Genomic DNA, 19,474 nt, shown 5'->3' with positions numbered 1-19,474 from the left:
CTCTCTCTCTCTCTCTCTCTCTCTCTCTCTTTATTTCTTTGAGACAGAGTTTCTCTGTGTGACCTTGGTTGTCCTGGAACTTGCTCCTAGGCCAGGCTGGCCTTGAACTCAGAGATTCACCTGCCTCTGCCTCTTGGGTGCTGGGATTAAAGGTGTGCACAAACTACCATCTCATCATTTATATAAATAATAAACACCTGGAGGCAATCCAAATGTTCATTATTGGTAGAATGTGTAAGTAAATGAGACACAGCCAATACCAAAGAATAAACATCATAATCAACATGGCTCAATTGCAGCAATAAGCCATACATACACATACATACATATGCATATACATGCATGTATTTAAATCATTTTCCCAGTGGTGCTGCTGAGTGACCTCAGGACTTGTGCACGCTAAGTGGGCATCCTACCATTGAGATACATCTCCAGCTCTCAGAACACTACTGATGAAAATAAACCATTGTAAATCCATTTATATACTTTTTTTTTTTTTTTGATTTTTTTGAGACAGGTTTTCTCTGCGTAGTTCTGGCTGTTCTGGAACTTGCTCTGTAGACCCAGCTGGCCTCAAACTCCATGATCTGCCTGCTTCTGTTCCTCACTGGAATTAAAGGTGTGTAACACCACTGCCTAGCAACAAGGTTTTAACAAAAGGTGAATGATCACAATACTTGGCTATCAGCTGCATTTGAGGAGAGACTTGGTAGAACCCACAGCAGTCTTCCCAAGTAAAGAAAGTTAAAAAAAAAAAAAAAAAGAGAAAAGAAAAAGAAGACAAGTGTCTCATATATCCCAGGCTGGCCACAAACCCATGAGGTAGCCAATGGTGACCTTGAACTTTGACTCTACTTCTCAAGTGCTAAAAATACAGGCAGCTAACGAAAATGTTAACCTTCTTCTGTTTCTTTTAGCTTCTAGAGACAGGATTTGCCTGAGCCTACCAAATACTGGGATTCTTAGCATGCACCGCCATGCCCATGATACGCTCATTATAATGCCGTACACGTTTTCTTCTGAATATTATTCTGAATCTATTTAAACTTTGTTTAGTGTAAGTAAAATAGAATACATGACTAACAATAATGAATCAAAATGGTAAACTTGATCTTTAGTGGTTCACTGCCTACCCGAAAGGCCTTGTGCATCCTCATGGTGGCTGAACAGAAGACAAACCTTGTGAGAAGCAATCGAAGAAACTCATCTCCAAAAAACTGGAGAAAGGCCTGATCTGCAGGGAAAAGGGGACAGTGAATGCAGGCAACATGAAAACACCACTCCAATAGTGAACTAAGTTAAGGAAAGCCTTCATGACTTTCCTACCTAGGACAATACTTTTAAAAACCCAAACAGTTTATAGTAGGAAACCATTTAAACCACTACAGTAAGCTTTGTTAAGTGTGCAGGTAGATTAGCAGGGTACCTATTGAACGTGAATGGGTCAGTAGCTGGGCAATATCACGGTTGATTTTTCGAAGATATTCTTGACACTTTTCCCACAGGCCTCTACGCATGCTTGACAATCCAGACACAAATAGGAAGGCCATTAGAGGATTGTTCAAAAAGAGAGTGAAGAGGCTACCTCGCTGAGACTGATCTGTAATTACAAACATGTTACATACAGACAAGAGGTTTACAAAGGGTTAGCAGACACAAGAGGAATATCTTAATACACTGATAATGTATAAAATTAAAGCTGGATCAGTAAAGCACAGTTTGACAATGTAAATTCTTCACGAAACTATGAAATATATCTTAGGCATATTGCTTCTTCTTCTTTTTTTTTTTTTTTGGTTTTTCGAGACAGGGTTTTCCTGAAGCTTTGAAGGCTCTCCTGGAACTAGCTCTTGTAGACCAGGTTGGCCTCAAACTCACAAAGATTTGTCTGCCTCTGCCTCCTGAGTGCTGGGATTAAAGGCGTGTGCCACCACTGCCCGGCAGCATACTGCTTTTTGAGTAAAACAAAAACACAGAGGCTCCTTCAATTATAAAATGAGAAGTAGATACCTACCTTCCTTCCGGTTTTTTTTTTTTTTTTTTTTTTGAGACAGTGTTTCTCTATAGCTCTGGAGCCTGTCCTGGAACTAGCTCTGTAGACCAAACTGGCCTTGAACTCACAGAAGATCTACCTGCCTCTGCCCAAGTGCTGGGATCAAAGGCGTGCACCACACGGGCTGGCTTAAACACATTTCTTATTATCTTAACACCAACTAACCAATTTCATCCAAATATGGCAAGTGTTGTTTCATGAAGCATCCACGACGATGTAAACATTGATGAGTCCCTAATCTGCCGATTTTCTGATTGGTTGCTCTTTCTATGCAACCCAGGGTCTTATGGAGTCTAGGCTGGTCACGAACTCATGAAGTACCTAAGGACAACCCTGAATTCCTGATCCTAAGTATGGGATTATAGGTTTGTAGCATCATACTTAGAATCTGCCTGGCTCTTCAATGTCAACACTCCTTTTCCTTTGGCACACTGCTGATCACACCAACTCCTAGGATGTAAGCTGCTACTCATGCTCATGGATGCCTCATTTTCAAAGACTAAGACTAGTTCTGTGCTTTCCTGTGATCTACTATACACAAAGACTGGGCTGCTCCAAAGCATCTATGAATGTAGCCCAGACTTCAAAGACTTAGTACAAAAAGGCATAATGTTAATCCCCACTGGATATGTAACTCATCCTGCGTTTCTACGGAACAGCACTGGGACAGATTCAAGTCCATTCTCAGAAAGACCGTGAATCTAACGTATGCTTCCCCACAGTTTTCTAATGCAGGTTCCCATCAAGACTCAGAATTTCTACCAATGCCTGACCCACAGACTCCTGTCTTCTTGCTTTCTGTCTGCTAGTCTATCAGCAAGTCCTGCAGCGACAGAGGGCTCTAGAGGACTGAATGTGACTGCTGAGCCATCATCTGGCTACTTCCCTCAGCGTCCTCTAATGCAGTCTGCGGGTTCATCTCTCCCACCTCCTCTGTTCAGCACTGTTCATTCAAATCTCTCCAATTCAAATCAGATCATCTTTAAAGGATTCTTATCATTCAGTAATACAATTCCCTCCAACAGAGATACTATTTAAATTTTTCTAAATGTTTGTTTTACAAGCTCTATAGCCCGAGGCTATGAGTGTTCTGCTGGAACACTGCCTGCTCAGTCACTCCCCATCCCCTTCAGCACCCCCCCCCCCAGTAGCAGTTCCTGTTTGTACTCCTGTGCTTCCTCTGTAGGTCAGCTCTATCTTCTTCTACTAGATACTGGCTCTGTGGGAACCACAACTGGAGTATCAGATGCAATGCTGTTCCTCAGTGCCTAGCACAAGGTTGATGAGTAATTTTTTTTTTAGATTTAGTTATTTATATTTATTATGTATATTGTACCTGCCTGCATGTATGTCTACAGGCCAGTAGAGGACACAAGATCTCATTATAGATGGTCGTGAGCCACCATGTTGTTGCTAGGAATGGAACTCAGGACCTCTGGAAGAGCAGCCAGTGCTCTTAACTTCTGACCATCTCTCCAGCCTTGAATAACTCTTATAAACTGTACTGAATGAATAAAGTATGTTTTGATTAATGACAGAACTACAGACACACAGAAGTAGGAACCTTATCAAATACATATATTACTTTGTGGCCAGAGTGCCAAGCCCTTTTGTAGAGGTCAGCAGCAACAATGCCACTGAATAAATCCTAAATTGAATAATAAAGTAATCAATCTGTCTAGTGGCTAAATTTTACTTAAAAGTATCTACAGTCTAAGCTTTATAGTGTAAAGATAGGATGTTGGGCAACAAGACATTGAGGACATGAATCCTAACTACATATATATTAACACCACAAACTGAGTACTCTGTAGGTACCTAGCACTATGCAACACAGTTAAGTACTATTACTATGACAGATGGAAATAGTAATAACTGAGGCACAACAAGGCGGAATAGCATTCTAAAGAAACAGAGCTAATAAGTGGCTAGGCTGGGACTCAAGTTCAGCTGGCACCCTTAAGTCTGTGCAATGAAGCTGCTAACTGAATTTTGGTATTAACCCACTTGACCATGTAGTTTTAAATAAAACTACATTAGAACAGGATGATGACAGCACTCTCTAGTAGTGGGGAGAGGTTACATTCCTCCAGAAACAATAAGAAACAGGATGCAAAATCCTCAAAGCAGGAGAATTTTACCGTTGTTTGAAGGTAAGTTCTATCCCTTAGGATTTGGCTTTGGCTATGTGAACTTAGAATTGCTAAAAGATTTTCCCTGTTAAACAACAGAACTTACCTTAAAACAACGGTGTAAGTCTCCAGCTTCTCTCAGGCATTCAAGTGCTGAGCATCACTTCCTGTGTGAAACTATGTCAGCAGCCAGGACTTCGGGCTGGGATGTAGCAGTGCAATGCCATCTCCCACAGAGAGACATCAGCACTCTCCACAGTCAGGGAGATAGTGAGACAGTGACAAGTACTGCTAAGACAGGGTGAAGTTTCCCTTAGCATTGACCTAGGAAATGACTGGGAGTTAGAGTTAGAGTTTATGTGTAGCCTATCCAGGTCAAAATACTAGTTTTCCCTTGGTAGTCACTGGAGAAATGGCCCAAACAAACCTGTCCTTGTGGTGAATTCTGAAGAGATTATTTTAAAAGTACAGGATAAAAATGGAAAGAAAAACAAAACAAAAACAAAAAACAAGAAAAGAAAGAAAGAAGCCTTAAGTTGTGCCAGTTCAGGTATCCTAACTCATAGACACAGGCTGAGAAACTTCCTAGACCAACAATTTTACAGTCTTCAAAGATGCCCAAGGTACAATAACCAAAGGTGTCGGAAAATCATGTACAAAGATATGAAGATCAAAACCAATTTTTTAATCTAAAAACCAGAAGTTCTCTATAGCAAGGGATTAAACCACTTCTTTCTCAGAGATGAATTATCTCACGGGCTAATCACAGCACATTAGGGAAGCCTTGTCAGCAAGGATTCCAGATATACTTCAGACTGAAACTTATAAAACAACATATCCATGTCTAATTATGATGGGAGATCAAAACAAATACAGTCTTCTTCATTAAGACCCGATGGTGTAACAGGCACCAAGAACATACCTTGCAGAGCTTTTGGATATGCCGTGGGAGAAAGCAAGCAGACAAGTGGCTGTCCGAACAAGTTTGTGAAATTCTGCAATATATAATAATTTAAGACTTTTATTAAAGATTTGACAAATTGTAGTTACCTAGTAATCTTCCAACGTACATAACTAGTATATAGACTGGGCTCATTAACTTACAAGCAGACGTGGAGACGGCAGCAGCTGCAGATATGCAGCTCATTTTCATTACCATGCATACCAGTTTGCTAGGGGATTGCCACCAAAACAGTGAGGTTCACTATGTGGACTACTGACTGTTAAAGTAATACCAGATAAATAATTGTAGCTCTGCAGGTACAGGTCATCTGGGTCTCTAGAAACGGTGGTCCCGCTGGATACATCAGGGTGGATTTTCCAGATCTAGCTTCCAGACTCAAAGGCTCTGGGAGTGGATAAAGTCCCTTCCTGAGTCTCATGGCCACAACTCACACAGGATGATGCCAACGTGCTCCTTATAGAGAGCACTCTGGGGGCTGGAGAGATGGCTCAGTGGTTGAGAGTACTGACTGTTCTTCCAGAGGTCCTGAGTTCGATTCCCAGCAACCACATGGTGGCTCACAGCCATCTGTTGCGGGCACATATGGAAGGAATGCTGTACACATAATAAATAAATAAATAAATCTTAAAAAAAAAAGAGAGAGCACTCTGTGGAGCACTCAGACTGCAAGTGGAGCACTCTGAATAATTTAGGATACCATTTCTCTAAAGGCAGATCTATTATAATAGATACAATTTTAATAACATAAATTATTTGGTAAAGCAACAAACAGATATATTTCCTAGGAGTAAATGGAATAAGCCAGAAAGTTAGAAATTCTAAAGATTAAAAATAAAGACAAATTGCCAGGCGATGGTGGTGCACGCCTTTAATCCCAGCACTCGGGAGGCAGAGGCAGGTGGATCTCTGTGAGTTCGAGACCAGCCTGGTCTACAGAGCTAGTTCCAGGACAGGCTCCAAAACCACAGAGAAACCCTGTCTCGAAAAACCAAAAAAAAAAAAAAAAAAAAAAAAAAAGACAAATAAATGGAAAGACACATTATGCTTTTACAGATGAACCCATCCTAAAATGTTGGGCTAATAATATATTAAAATTTGAACCAATCTCAATAAAAAGAGCTACTGGTGCCCCTCCTCCATAGAAAAATATACTGTTGAAGTTCACATGGCAAAATTAGTCAGGAAAGCAAAAGAAAAGACCCATCAGATATTAAAATATACTTAAAAATTTCAGTAACTGAAATGTGTGGCACTGGCACAGGAGTAGCCCAAAAACAAACAGGACAGTATGGGAAGTTCAGAAAAGACTTCTGTGTGTGGGGCACGGCGACCTGCAAACACACAGGACTTCTGTGTGTGGAGCACGGCGACCTGCAAACACACAGGACTTCTGTGTGTGGAGCACGGCGACCTGCAAACACACAGGACTTCTGTGTGTGGAGCACGGCGACCTGCAAACACACAGGACTTCTGTGTGTGGAGCACGGCGACCTGCTAACACACAGGACTTCTGTGTGTGGAACACGGTGACCTGCAAACACAGAGGACTTCTGTGTGTGGAACACGGTGACCTGCAAACACACAGGACTTCTGTGTGTGGAACATGGCGACCTGCAAACACACAGGACTTCTGTGTGTGGAACACGGTGACCTGCTAACACACAGGACTTCTGTGTGTGGAACACGGTGACCTGCAAACACAGAGGACTTCTGTGTGTGGAGCACGGTGACCTGCAAACACAGAGGACTTCTGTGTGTGGAGCACGGCGACCTGCAAACACACAGGACTTCTGTGTGTGGAGCACGGCGACCTGCAAACACACAGGACTTCTGTGTGTGGAACACGGCGACCTGCAAACACACAGGACTTCTGTGTGTGGAACACGGTGACCTGCAAACACAGAGGACTTCTGTGTGTGGAACACGGTGACCTGCAAACACAGAGGACTTCTGTGTGTGGAACACGGTGACCTGCAAACACACAGGACTTCTGTGTGTGGAGCACGGTGACCTGCAAACACACAGGACTTCTGTGTGTGGAACACGGTGACCTGCAAACACACAGGACTTCTGTGTGTGGAACACGGTGACCTGCAAACACAGAGGACTTCTGTGTGTGGAACACGGTGACCTGCTAAGACACAGGACTTCTTTTTTGTAACACGGTGACCTATAAACACACAGGACTTTTGTATGTGGTAAGCAGTGACCTACAAACTCATAGAACTTCTGTATATATGACAGTGCTCTTTTCCCCCACATTTAGAAAAAAACACGCTGTCTCCATATTTCATGCTATATATGTGAGTAACAAATCAATCAAAAATCTAAATGAAAAAACAAGCAACTAAAATGTTGAGCAAAAATATAGCAAGTTATTTTTGTGGCTTGGAAGCCCTTCCTAACTATTATGATTGCTAAGATTAATATAAGCCATGAAATGTGGAAATACCCTCAATTCCAGCACTTGGAAAATGAGGTAGGAGGGTCAGGAGATGGAGTCAGCCTGCGCTCCATGAGACCACATCTACAAATAAACAAACAAACCATACCACCACCACCACCACCACCACCACCACCACCACCACCACAAAACCCACGCTTGGCTATTGTGCATGAAGTCTGGGCTCCATTCCCAGCACCGAAGAAAGCAATTATCCCACAGCGTTATTTCACATTTTGGAAATGCCCGTGGGTCCTAGTCTGCTGCTCTTGCTCTGGATAGTGCTAAAGTGAATCATCCATTTCCTCAAGGTCTCTTCATTCTGCTTGCTAGTCAAACCCTGTCCTCGGATGTATCTCATAGACATACACGCAGTATGTAGTTATTACAGCAGGTCTGAGTGCCAGCTTATAAAGTTAGCTTTGGCTGGTTTCTGGAAGGTATGTGAGGGAAGACTCACATGATTAGGTTTGCTCTGCCTAGATGGAGCAAATGAGACACTTTGGGGGACCCCAGCACTCCCTCTGGAAGCCTGGCAGAGGATGCCTTGGTGATCAGTTCCCAATCTAAGCCTTAACTTCAGTTCTCTCGTGGAGTCAGTCTGTAAAGTTTGGGACTAGGTTTCATGTAATCCAGGTCACTTGTGATCCTCTGGTTTCCATGTCCCAAATGCTGAGGACAGAAACCAGAGCTTCGTGAATTCTAGCAAATACTCTACCAACTGATCTGCACCCCTAGCTCTGTAATAAGCATCCCTAAAAGAAAGTACTTAATCCACATGGAAAGAATTTGTTGTTGGGGAAAGAAGAGCATTTTGTGTGACTACTGGGCCAGCACCTGGAAGTTTAGACCTGGTTTTCCCCAGACTTCCTTACATTCCTTATCATTTGTTGATTTTGCTATCTTCATCTTACTGTACTAAGTCTTCACATAATTTTATTCTGAAATAAATAAGTCCTCCTTGAAATTTTGTGCACTTGGGGGTTGCCATAGGCTCCTAAAAGACAATAGCAGGTTGTATATATTATTTATTTACTAGGATACAGGGTCTCGTGATGTTTCTGATGATTCTGAGGATCAAGAGAAACTTCCATCTCAACCTCTTGAATATTTGAGACTATAGGCACAGGTGACCATGCCTGCCATATCAGATTATATTTAAATTTAAGGACTTGGTAAAATATTGGCCACATAAGCACGAGGATCTGAGTTTAATGCCTAGTGAACACATGAAAGGAAAAAGTGGTAACGTGTGTTTATAATACCATCATTGGGAAGACAAAGACAGATGGACTTGGGGCTCATTGGCCAGCTAACCTAGAATGATAGGCAAATCCTAGGTCCTAGTGAGAGCCTCTATCTAAAATAACAAGATGTAGCAGGCAATATGGTTTAGCTTGCATCCATTTTTGGCAACCGGTTTGATCCCTAGAAACCAAGTGGTAGAAAAAATGAAGTGACTCGAAGTTGTACTCTGACCTCCATACACACACAACCCACTCTGATGCGCAAAACAATCCCACACAGTTACTATTTAAAGGGGCATTTATTTTGGGGTTAAAACTCACAAAGTACCAACCGTCAGGAAAGGAGCCTAGTCACTGCAGGAGCAGGAACCAAGCGCCGGAACCAAGAGCGGCGGGGAGGACACCCCCAAGATTTATAAGTAAATATTAGCCTAAAGGGATCCCGCCCTACAAACAAGGTGATTGGCTGGGCTTCCCCTACATCTCCCCCTTTTGTCTAAATAAGACAGAACCAAACCAAATACAACTATATACAATAGGAACAAATAATAAATATAAAATTACAAATAACAAACAATATTAAGCAAGAAACATATAACAAAAGTTTCACTAAACATTCTATTTCAAGGAGCCTAAGTAATGTAAAGAGTAACTACAATTATCTAATCTTCAACTCCATCAAAGATCTGAGAAGGAAAGTAATATTACTTAAGCAACCAGGAAGTACAAATGAGAAACTTCCAAAATGTGCACCTGGGCAATCACGCAAAGTCTCATTTGCAATGTTGAGTCGACCAACTTTGGCTAAGGCCTAACATAACTGACATAGCATTATCAAAGGTAAGGAACTTTTTTAGAACTATCCTACCCTGCCTTGGCAAGATAAGACAATCCTCAACATATATGCATATGTGTGCGTGAGTGTGTTTGTAATTAAAAACTGAGGGGGTATTGGAGATATGGCTCAGCAGTTAGGAGCACACTCTACTCTTCCAGAGGACCCAAGTTTGGTTCCTGGCACTGATATGTCAGGTATCTGACAACTGTCTGTAACTCCAGGCCTAGGGAATCCAATACCCTCTTAGGGCCTCTGTGTACAACAATACATATGTGGTACACACACACACCTTTAAAAACCTATAAGTTAAAAACTATCAAACTGCAAGGCCTGGTGATTCATGCCTATAACCTAGGAGGCTGAGACTGCAGGACCTCAAGTTCAAGACCAAACTGAGCTGCATAGCAAGACTGTCTCAAAACAAAACAGAATAAAAACTCCAGTACTAATTTACAACAATAGACATAGTATCCTTTTAAAAGGTCTATTTTCAATAATAGACGATGGAACAGACTATGTCTCATATGCTAAAGATAGGATAGCAAACAAAACAGAAAAACCCTGTCTCCCTGAAGATGACATTTGGACAGGGATACAGATATAGGCAGGCCCCCAGTAAACAAAATGAATAAATTACATAAAACCCTCAAAGGTAACAAGGAGTCTGGGTACAGAGCATGGAATTCAAACAATTACAGAGTGTTTAAATCTAGCTTTGCTACTACTTAGTTTGGTGTGTGACCTTGGGTAAAACTGCTTAACTGGGTATGGAGAGATGGCTCAGCAGTTAAGAGTACTGACTCCCCTTGCAGAAGACCTGAGTTCATTTCCCAGCACCTACACAGTGCTAAGAACCATCTGTAACTCTAGTTCCAGGGGATTTGGCACCCTCTTCTGGCCTCCACAGGCATTATATGCAGGTGGTATATAGACATGCGTATAGACAAAATATCCACACATATAAAATAAAAATAAAATATTAAAAAGTGCTTCAACTTCCTGTGCCTTAGTTTTCTTATTAGTCAAACGACGATAATAAAAATGGCAATGGTAAGCCTGAAAGTATGATCCTATAATTACTATTGTTACTTGGGAGGCTAGAGTAGGAAGATTATAAGTTCAAGGCTGGTCTGGCTATAAGCAACTTAGTGAAACACCACTATCTTAAATAAAAAAAAAAGAGAGCTGGGGATGACGGTAGGCAGAATGCTTACCTAGTGTATGTGAGGCCCTGTATTCAAACTCAGTACTAAAAAAGGGACAAGTTATCTGTGAGAATTAAATGTGCTTAAGTACAGCAAACATTTAGAAGAATACATAGCACCCGCTGTTATGATACAAATGTTAACTATGAAGAATAAAGTTACAAGGTGAAAGGGCCTGTGATCTGAAACAAGGTAATTAAGGAGGAACTGACTAAGAGGTTTCATTTGTTCAAACACTTAACAAATATGAGGAACCTCTGAAAGGGTCTTTAAGACAAAAAGGGCGGAACGTAAAGGGCCAGAGCGGAAGAGTGCCTGGGATGTCAAGGACTGTATTTGAGAGTTGTGTCATCAGAGAGGAAGGACCCTCAGTTGAGGAAATGCCTCCATGAGAGTCAGTGTGGAACATTTTCCGGGTTAGTGATCAGTAGGGGAGAGTTCAGCCCATAGTGGATGGGGCCATCCCTAAATAGGAGGTACTGGGTTCTGTAAGAAAGCAGAATGAGCAAGCCAAGCCAGTGAGCAGCACTCCTCTCCACGGCTCTGCATCAGCTCTTACCCCAAGTTCCCGCCTTGCTTGAGCTCCTGCCCGACTTCCTTCAGTCATGGACTATGATCCAGAAGTACAAGCCAAATAAACCCTTTCCTCCCCAGCCTCCTTTTGGGTCTTGGTGTTTCACTGCAGCCCTAGAAACCCTAAGACAAGGACCAGGAAGGAAGAGTGTCACTGAAAGGTCAAAGCGCCTGTGTGTCTGCAGGGGTTTTGTATTCTGAGGGATATAAGAAGCTATGTGAGAGTTTGCGTAGAGAATGTTTATCCCGACACATAGGCACACATGCGGGGGGTGGGGGATAAAGAAGGAAGAACAAGTAGGTCCAGCTGGAAAACTACTGCAGCACCTTGGGGGCGGGAGAACAGTGGCATGAACCAGGGGAATGGCAGCGGAGTTCATGAGATTTGGGACATTTAATTAGATCTTGGAAGGTTTCATGAAATGAATGTGATATAGAACAGAAGGAAAATAACATCAAGCATGAAGCCACAACTTTCAGCTGGGATAACTATAAAAGCAAAACAGGCACTGAGACAGGGAGTCAGGAAGCAGAAGTGGTCTAGAATTGTCTTTGGTATGGCGGTTTCTGTTAGTTTGCAATTATTTGAAGAATTTCCAACTGGATACACAAAGTAGGTAGATTAAAAGTGGAGTTCTAGAAAGAGTTTTTGCCTGAAGGTAATACACTTGTGAGGAGCCAGTGGGGTACAGTAGTTAAGTCATGAAACTAAGCATGCGCGCTAAGGGAGTCAGCTCAAGAGCAACGGGATGGAACCCAGGGATGCTCCAAAGATGGTCAGAGATGTGAGAAAACCACTAGAAGAGCCTGGAGAAACAAGCTAATGCCAGACCATGGCTGGCCTAAGGCAAGCTAGCAACTTGAATTTAGTTTTCAAAAGCCACACACCTAGAAAAGGACAGAGATGGTAAGAGACCCATATCTGCTTGCATTAGAGAAGAATGCTGCAGGGTGATCCCTTCACAGAAACAACGAAGTAAAATCAACCCTCATATGTCTTCCCAATAGGACCATTTCTCACAGCCTAAGTATCTACTACCCAGGTGATACTACAACAGGGTCCTAAGTTGGTGGGACTTCTAGATGTGTGATACAACCAAATGCAAACTCCTCAAACTGAAGGTTTCTTCCCTTCATGAAGGTCATTAGGGCCTCATGAACTTCTCCCAATCTTAAGGATTTAAGGATAATAAAAGGTACACACACACACACACACACACACACACACAAAACCAAGCATGTTGGGGCAGGAGAGATGGATCAGTGCCTAAGAGCACTTGCTGAACTTCAAGAGGACCCCATTTCTATTCACAGCACTTATATCAGTGTTGGGGACTATGGATCCCTAGACCCTGAATTTCCTGTGACCTCTGCCTGCTTGAGTAAACAGCTCGTTTGCAGCTGCTCTGAGCATGAGACCCTCAGGAATTCCTGATGGCAGGAAAGTGGTTTCTGGTGGGCTTGCAGCAGAGTTAGGCCATGGCCATTTGGTCAGGGAAACCCTATATAAGCTGCCCTGGAACACAATAAAGTTGGCGTTCTTGATTCAAGGGGGCATTCTTGTTTCAAGGATGACCATTCTCTCTCTCTCTCTCTCTCTCTCTCTCTCTCTCTCTCTCTCTCTCATTCTTGTTTCAAGGATGACCAATTTCTCTCTCTCTCTCTCTCTCTCTCTCTCTCTCTCTCTCTCTCTCTCTCTCTCTCTCTCTGTGTGTGTGTGTGTGTGTATGTGTTTCAATCTCCAGCCCCTTGCCTAGCTCGCGAACCATACTGTGGTGTGTAGAGTAGGCACTGTGTTACATATCAGCAGCTCACAATTCCCAGCTTCTGACCTTTGCAGATATCTGCCCGCATATGGTACACACACACGAAATAAAATTTTAAATTTCAAAAATAATCAAACATGCACAAACACAAAACAGAAAATGATATTTTAAAAAGCAAAAGTAGACTCAAGTGTAGGAATTATGTGACAGACAACACCAATAACTGCTTATTAAGATCAAAGGAATAAAAGCAAAGACTAAAAATAGTAAATTATAATGGGAAACGTAATTTATCAAAAGGAGTCAGAGAAATAAAAAATAACTACATTAACATGTAACTCAGATGGATTAATAATGTGTTAGACACAGCTAAGGAGACACTGTGAACTAAAACAGGATGGAAAAAATGACTTAATTCCTAAAAAAAAGTATGGAAAATATTATAGAAGAAACATGGAAAGCCCGAGACTCCTAGGAGGAGATGGGAGTCAGCTCAAGAGTCAGCAAGAGATAATGGCCGAAAACCTCAACCTAACAATTCAAACCGCTTAAAGTATAATCACTACAATCTAAGTGCAAATTATTAGAAGCTAAGAGAAGGAATTTCACAGGAGCAAGAAATGGAATTCTGGAAGTTGAGGGAGGCTGGCAGCAGACCAGGTATAACTGACTACGTAGTAAAAGTCATACAATAATATAAGCAGTTTATATACACATCAAACACTTGAGGCTGCGGCTATTTCCTGATAACCTGCTTTTGACAGACATTTGCACTGGCAGAGACCCAGCTTACTTAGATTTTCAATATTCACAATGAATCTTCTTTCCCCCAAAGGAAAGAAGTAATAATTAAACAGAATTTCCTAAAATTATTTGGGAACTTTTTTTCTTTTTAATTTTCAGCTAGTGCTACATGACTACAGAGAAAGTCAACAGATGTGCCCACTTCAACCCTAATGAAAACACGTTAGGAAAGATATGGGTCACAGCTGCCACACAGAGCTTGGTTTGTCACTTCCTCCTTCTGCCAGGAGGCTTGTACTAGCATGTAGAGCTCACTTTTCTCCCAGGAGGGGAAAGAACAGGAGTTTGGAATGAGAAAAAAGAGTTACACTGGATATTTAATCTATAGCATAAAGATTCCTTACGGAGAAGATAATAACACAGTACCTTCATCTCACCATTCACCATGTAATTATTAAGAATCTTAAAAGTAGGCTGGGCAGTGGTGGCACACGCCTTTAATCCCAGCACTCGGGAAGCAGAGGCAGGTGGATTTCCGTGAGTCTGAGGCCAGCCTGGTCTACAGAGTGAGCTCCAGGACAGCCAGGACTACACAGAGACACCCACTCTCAAAAAACAAGCAAGCAAGCAAACAAATAAGCAAACAAGAAACAGAGACAACTCAACACAGAGCAAAGAGAGATTCTAAGACGATGTCTGTGGCTGGAAGGGTAGCTAGATAAAGACTCACCTAGCGTGATGTGAGGGCCTGGGCTGAATCACATACAAATAAAATGAAAATAATAATTTACGTACTCAAGGATATAAGAAGCTATTTCAAACATGAGAAAAAAAGCATTGATATGCCTATTGTGTGTGTATGTAATATTATATGCACACACACATCTACTTCTCTAGTTGTATCTATATCAAAGAAAAAGGCAGGGCCCTAATCTGGATGTAATTTGAACTACTAGTCTGTGAATTCTTTCAGTATGGAGTCTGTCCATTTTCTTAAATTATTCCAATGATTTTCCTCCCATTTTTCTTTTTGTTTTTATTTTATTCTTTTTTTTTCTTTTTTTGATTTTTCGAGACAGGGTTTCTCCGTAGCTTTTTTTGGTTCCTGTCCTGGAACTAGCTCTTGTAGACCAGGCTGGCCTCGATTATTTTATTCTTAAAAGAACTTTCGTTTTTCTTTGTTTTGGTTTTCTGAGACAGGATTTCTCTGTGTAACAACCCGAGCTATCTTGGAACTCACTCTGTAAACCAGGCTGGCATTGAACTCACAGATATTTGCTGCTTCTGCCTTCCTCGTGCTGAGATTAAAGACGTGGGCCACTGCCCAGCCTGAAAGAACTTTCTTGCACATGTAATTTATATATTGACATGCTGGACCTTCTTCTCTAGATTTTTTTTTTTTTTTTTTTGATTCAGACAGGGACTCACTCTGTAGCCCAAGATGCCCTGAACTCACCGATCTTGTTTTAGCCTTCCTTCAGTAGCTCCCTCGCCCAGCAGATACATACAGACATACAACTTAAGAAAGGACAGATAAATTTCCTAAAAGTCAAAAAAATCTAACATTGAACTTAACAAAATGGGTAGAAAGAAATATCCTAAAAATTTTAGGGTCGGTTAGTGCTCTTAGAATTCAGATTTTAGTTTTAAAAGGAAATTGCACATGAGCAAATGGAAAGCATACATGCTGGGTGGGTCTCCAATCCTGACTCTCAGCCACTTCCACCCACAGTAGAAAGAACTTTCAGGACAGAAACAAGAAACCAGCCCAGTGTGGACATGCTTTTTCCTAATGAAACATCCCAACAAGACACAAAAGAGGCTAAAGCCTGCTTTGCTTTATTATAAATGATTATAGCTTGAATTCTAGTGACATCAAAGTGTTGGCCACTGGTCCTTTTTCAGTTGCTCAGGATGTTTCTTTCTTTCTTTCTTTCTATTTTATTTTATTTTATTTTATTTTATTTTATTTTATAGGTACTGGTGTTTTACCTGCATGCATGTCTATGTGAGGGTGTTGGATCTTGGAGTTGGAGATAGTTGTGAGCTGCCATGTAGGTGCTAGGAATTGAACCTGGGTTTTCTGGAAAGCAGTCAGTGCTCTTAACCACTGAGTCATTTATTCCAGCCCCTGAGGATTTGTTTCAATAGCAAAATATTATAAAAGTGCTTCCTGGTTAAACCACTGTCACTCACTCAACATTTAGGCTAAATCATGGAAAAACAAAGCAATGTAAAATTGTTAGTATTCAAGGTCATTGCTATGTAACACGAGATGGAGTTTCACTTCAACTGTAACAGGTGTGAAGAAATGAAAATGTTTAAAAACTAGGAAATAAGCCACCCATATTATCTCTAGCTCTGTAAAGGAAGACAGTCTGGGTCATATAACAAAAATAAACCTCCCACCAGAGATCTTGGAAATCTTGAAATTTTTTTTTCTGCAGAAGGATTTATTATTTTCCACTGAGTCCATTCATGCGTTTCTTCTTGTTTCTATTCATAGCATCAGATCCTGTCTATCATGCACAACCTCAAAAGAAAAGAAACACTAAATACAAACTGCAAAATTAAATAAATAACAAAGCAAAATAAAAGGACACATGTTAGAAATGGGGACCCTGGGGCTACTGCTATATACCTGGCACACACACTAGCTCCCCCGGGACTCACCTTGTAGGCAATACTGTTGGAAGAGTCCACAATGATGAACAAGGGTTTCCTTGTGAACGGATAGAGATCTCCAGGGTGAAGGCTGCAGAAAAAACAAAAACAAAAACAAAAACAACAAACAAAACAGTGAGGAATTTTTTAACTATGGCCGAATCTCAAAAGGTTATTTCTAAACCTTGACTTTTGTCATGTGATAAATATGGGGTGCAGACATCTGGTTGAGATAGTGTACTAAGTGACATAATTTCATTTCCTTTAGCTATAGACCAAGAAATGGGGTTATTGTTTTACAGTCTGCTATTTTTCCTTTGCAGTGTGCATATGTGCGTGCATGTGTGCTGGGCATGAATGGAGGCCTGAGGTTAATTTTGGAAATCTTCTGAAGTCACTTTGTACCTTATTACTTGAGGTAGTCTTTCAATCAAACTCAGTGTCTGCTGAGATGGGTAGTCTGGCAAACCAGCTTGCTCATGGGTTTCCTTTCCTCCATTTCAGCCCCCCCAACCCACCCAACAGTCACATGGGTCTGGGGATCCAAACGCTGGCTCTCCTGTTTGTGTGGCAAGGGTTTTAACCGTTGAGCCAACTCCCCAACCATATATTTCAAATTAATTTCTTTCTCTCTCTCTCTCTCTCTCTCTCTCTCTCTCTCTCTCTCTCTCTCTCTCTCTCTCTCTCTTCACCTCTTCACTCATTAGGAATGAATGACTTTGCTATGTAGCCAACCCAGACTGTCTTGTATTGGTAACCAAGTGCTAAGGTCACAGACATAAGCCATCATATTTGGTCTATTTTAAGCTGGTTTACATTCATTCATTCATTTGTTTTGTGTGTGTGATTTCTTCTCCCCACACACCTTCACCACAGCGCTCACGTGGAGCTCAGAGAACAATCTGTGCAGACTTAGCTCACTTCCACCCCGCAGGTATACGGGGTTGAACTCAGGGTATCAAGCTTGGTGGCAAGTGCACTCACCTGCTGACCCATCTTGTTAGCCCTTATTTTTAACTTTTAGAGGAACACCCATACTGTTTTCTATAATGATTCTACCAATCAAATTATATTCTTAGGACAGTCTTCAAGGGCTCTCTGCTCATATCCTCAACAACACTTGGGTTTTGCAACAACTATCCTACCAGATGTTAAGTAATAACTTGTCACGGTTTTAAGCTGCACTTGTCAGATGGTCAGTCGGGCTGACGGTACTCACCTGTCACGTTTCTAAACTAGGGTGAGCAATAGCACCACATGTGGCTTGGGGAAACATTAACTGTGGCATGAATAATTTGAAACATACAATGGCCTGGTCTCCTCCTTTATCCATTTTTCAGTATGAACAGTTTATATCTAATATAAAGTGTTATTAGACAAGTCCACTATTCATTAAAAGCAGAATTTTCTTTTTCAGCTAGAGAAATTCTAAAGATGGTTCTGTGCTAGAAAAAGCAGGCCTTCATAGAACACACAAGTAGTCTAAGGGAAGTTCCCGTTTCTCTTAATAGCTACAGAGTTTTGATCCCTAGAATAAGTACCAGTGCATCTCCTTGTGGGACTGGTTTCGTTTGTGGATTGCGTCTCCATTTATAATGTCCCGGTTACTGTTAGTGAGTACACCTCCAAAGTCGTAGGGACCTAAAGAACAAAGAGAAGAAACAGAATTCAACTGGAGGGTGACACAGACTGATCTGAAGCTCAGATTCAAGAACACCACTGAATCTCCTTTTGATATATGTGCAAGGTAAGTACAAAACATTTAAACCATCTTTAAATTTAACATTTTATTATAATGCAATATTTTCATCTCAGCACATTGCCTACTTCAACACTTTTAAACTCAGGAGGCAAAGACTGGTGGATCTCTGTGAGTTTGAGGCCAGCATGGTCTACAAAGTGAGTTCCAGGACAGCCAGGGCTGTTACACAGAGAAACTCTATCTTGAAAAGCCAAAACCCAAACTAAGTAAAACCAAAAAACAAACAAGTAACCCAGCAATAACATCAAAGCTAAGAATCTGTAGCATTCCATTAATTTGGGTAGTAAAAAGGGATGGAGACCTAAGATGTTTGAAATAACATTTACATTGCAAACAAAATTTCAATCTCTGGTTTAACAAAAATATCCTATAAAGAAAGCTGCTAAGTGCAAACTGCGATCTCTCCCCCTACACGTCCATTCAGGATTCAGAGCTCTCATTACGTTGCACAGGCTGGTCCTGAGCTCCTAGGCGTAAGTGAGCCTTCTGCTTTAGCATCCCGAGAAACTGACATGACAACGATACATTAATGTACCTGATCCAATAAATATAATTGTAAATTAACTACTAAGTGCAAGATTTAAAGAAAAATTAGAATTGAATTTGAAAATTCTGACTAACAAAACTTTATTTGGGCTTGAGAGATGGTTCAGTGGTTAAGAACACTGGCTGCTCTTCCAGAGGACCTGGGTTCAATTCCCAGCACCCACATGGCAGCTCACATCTGCCTGTAGCTTCAGTTCCAGGTATCTGGCATCTTCACACAGACACACATGCAGACAAAACACCAGTGCACATAAAATAATATATAAAAAATAAAAATCTTAAAAAACTTTATTTTTATAAAACATTCAGCCAAATTCCAGTACATAAAAAATCCATTATTTTACTATTATGTAAACCTCTTTAATTCTGGTTTACATGTTAGACTTTCCCCACTGGTCATAAGAGTTAGCTAACTTTTATCTAAGTTGAACAGTGACTGTGGGAAGTTCAGATAATCTCTGAGAAAGCATCATTCAGTTAGTACCTATATTAATTACAAAAAGTAAGAGGTTAACAGTCTAATGTAAGACCCAGAAT

At 41.2% G+C, this 19,474-nt stretch overlaps 1 protein-coding gene across 2 annotated transcripts in view; it reads right to left on the bottom strand.

Moving 5' to 3' along the window:
* The window catches only part of Scai (suppressor of cancer cell invasion), a 155,128-nt gene that overhangs the window by 12,978 nt on the left and 122,676 nt on the right, over positions 1-19,474 (bottom strand). For both annotated transcript variants that reach the window (XM_057754695.1, XM_057754696.1), the window contains 5 exons: positions 18,171-18,270; positions 16,639-16,720; positions 5,108-5,180; positions 1,427-1,600; positions 1,134-1,234 (listed from right to left, as the gene is read on the bottom strand). In XM_057754695.1, coding sequence (XP_057610678.1) covers positions 1,134-1,234; positions 1,427-1,600; positions 5,108-5,180; positions 16,639-16,720; positions 18,171-18,270 — 530 coding nt within the window. The remainder of the gene's footprint in view (positions 1-1,133; positions 1,235-1,426; positions 1,601-5,107; positions 5,181-16,638; positions 16,721-18,170; positions 18,271-19,474) is intronic.

This window comes from Chionomys nivalis, chromosome 22 (genome assembly GCF_950005125.1).
Source record: "Chionomys nivalis chromosome 22, mChiNiv1.1, whole genome shotgun sequence".
In the NCBI taxonomy this organism is placed as follows: Eukaryota; Metazoa; Chordata; class Mammalia; order Rodentia; family Cricetidae; genus Chionomys; species Chionomys nivalis.
This window is presented reverse-complemented; position numbering and strand designations above follow the sequence as displayed.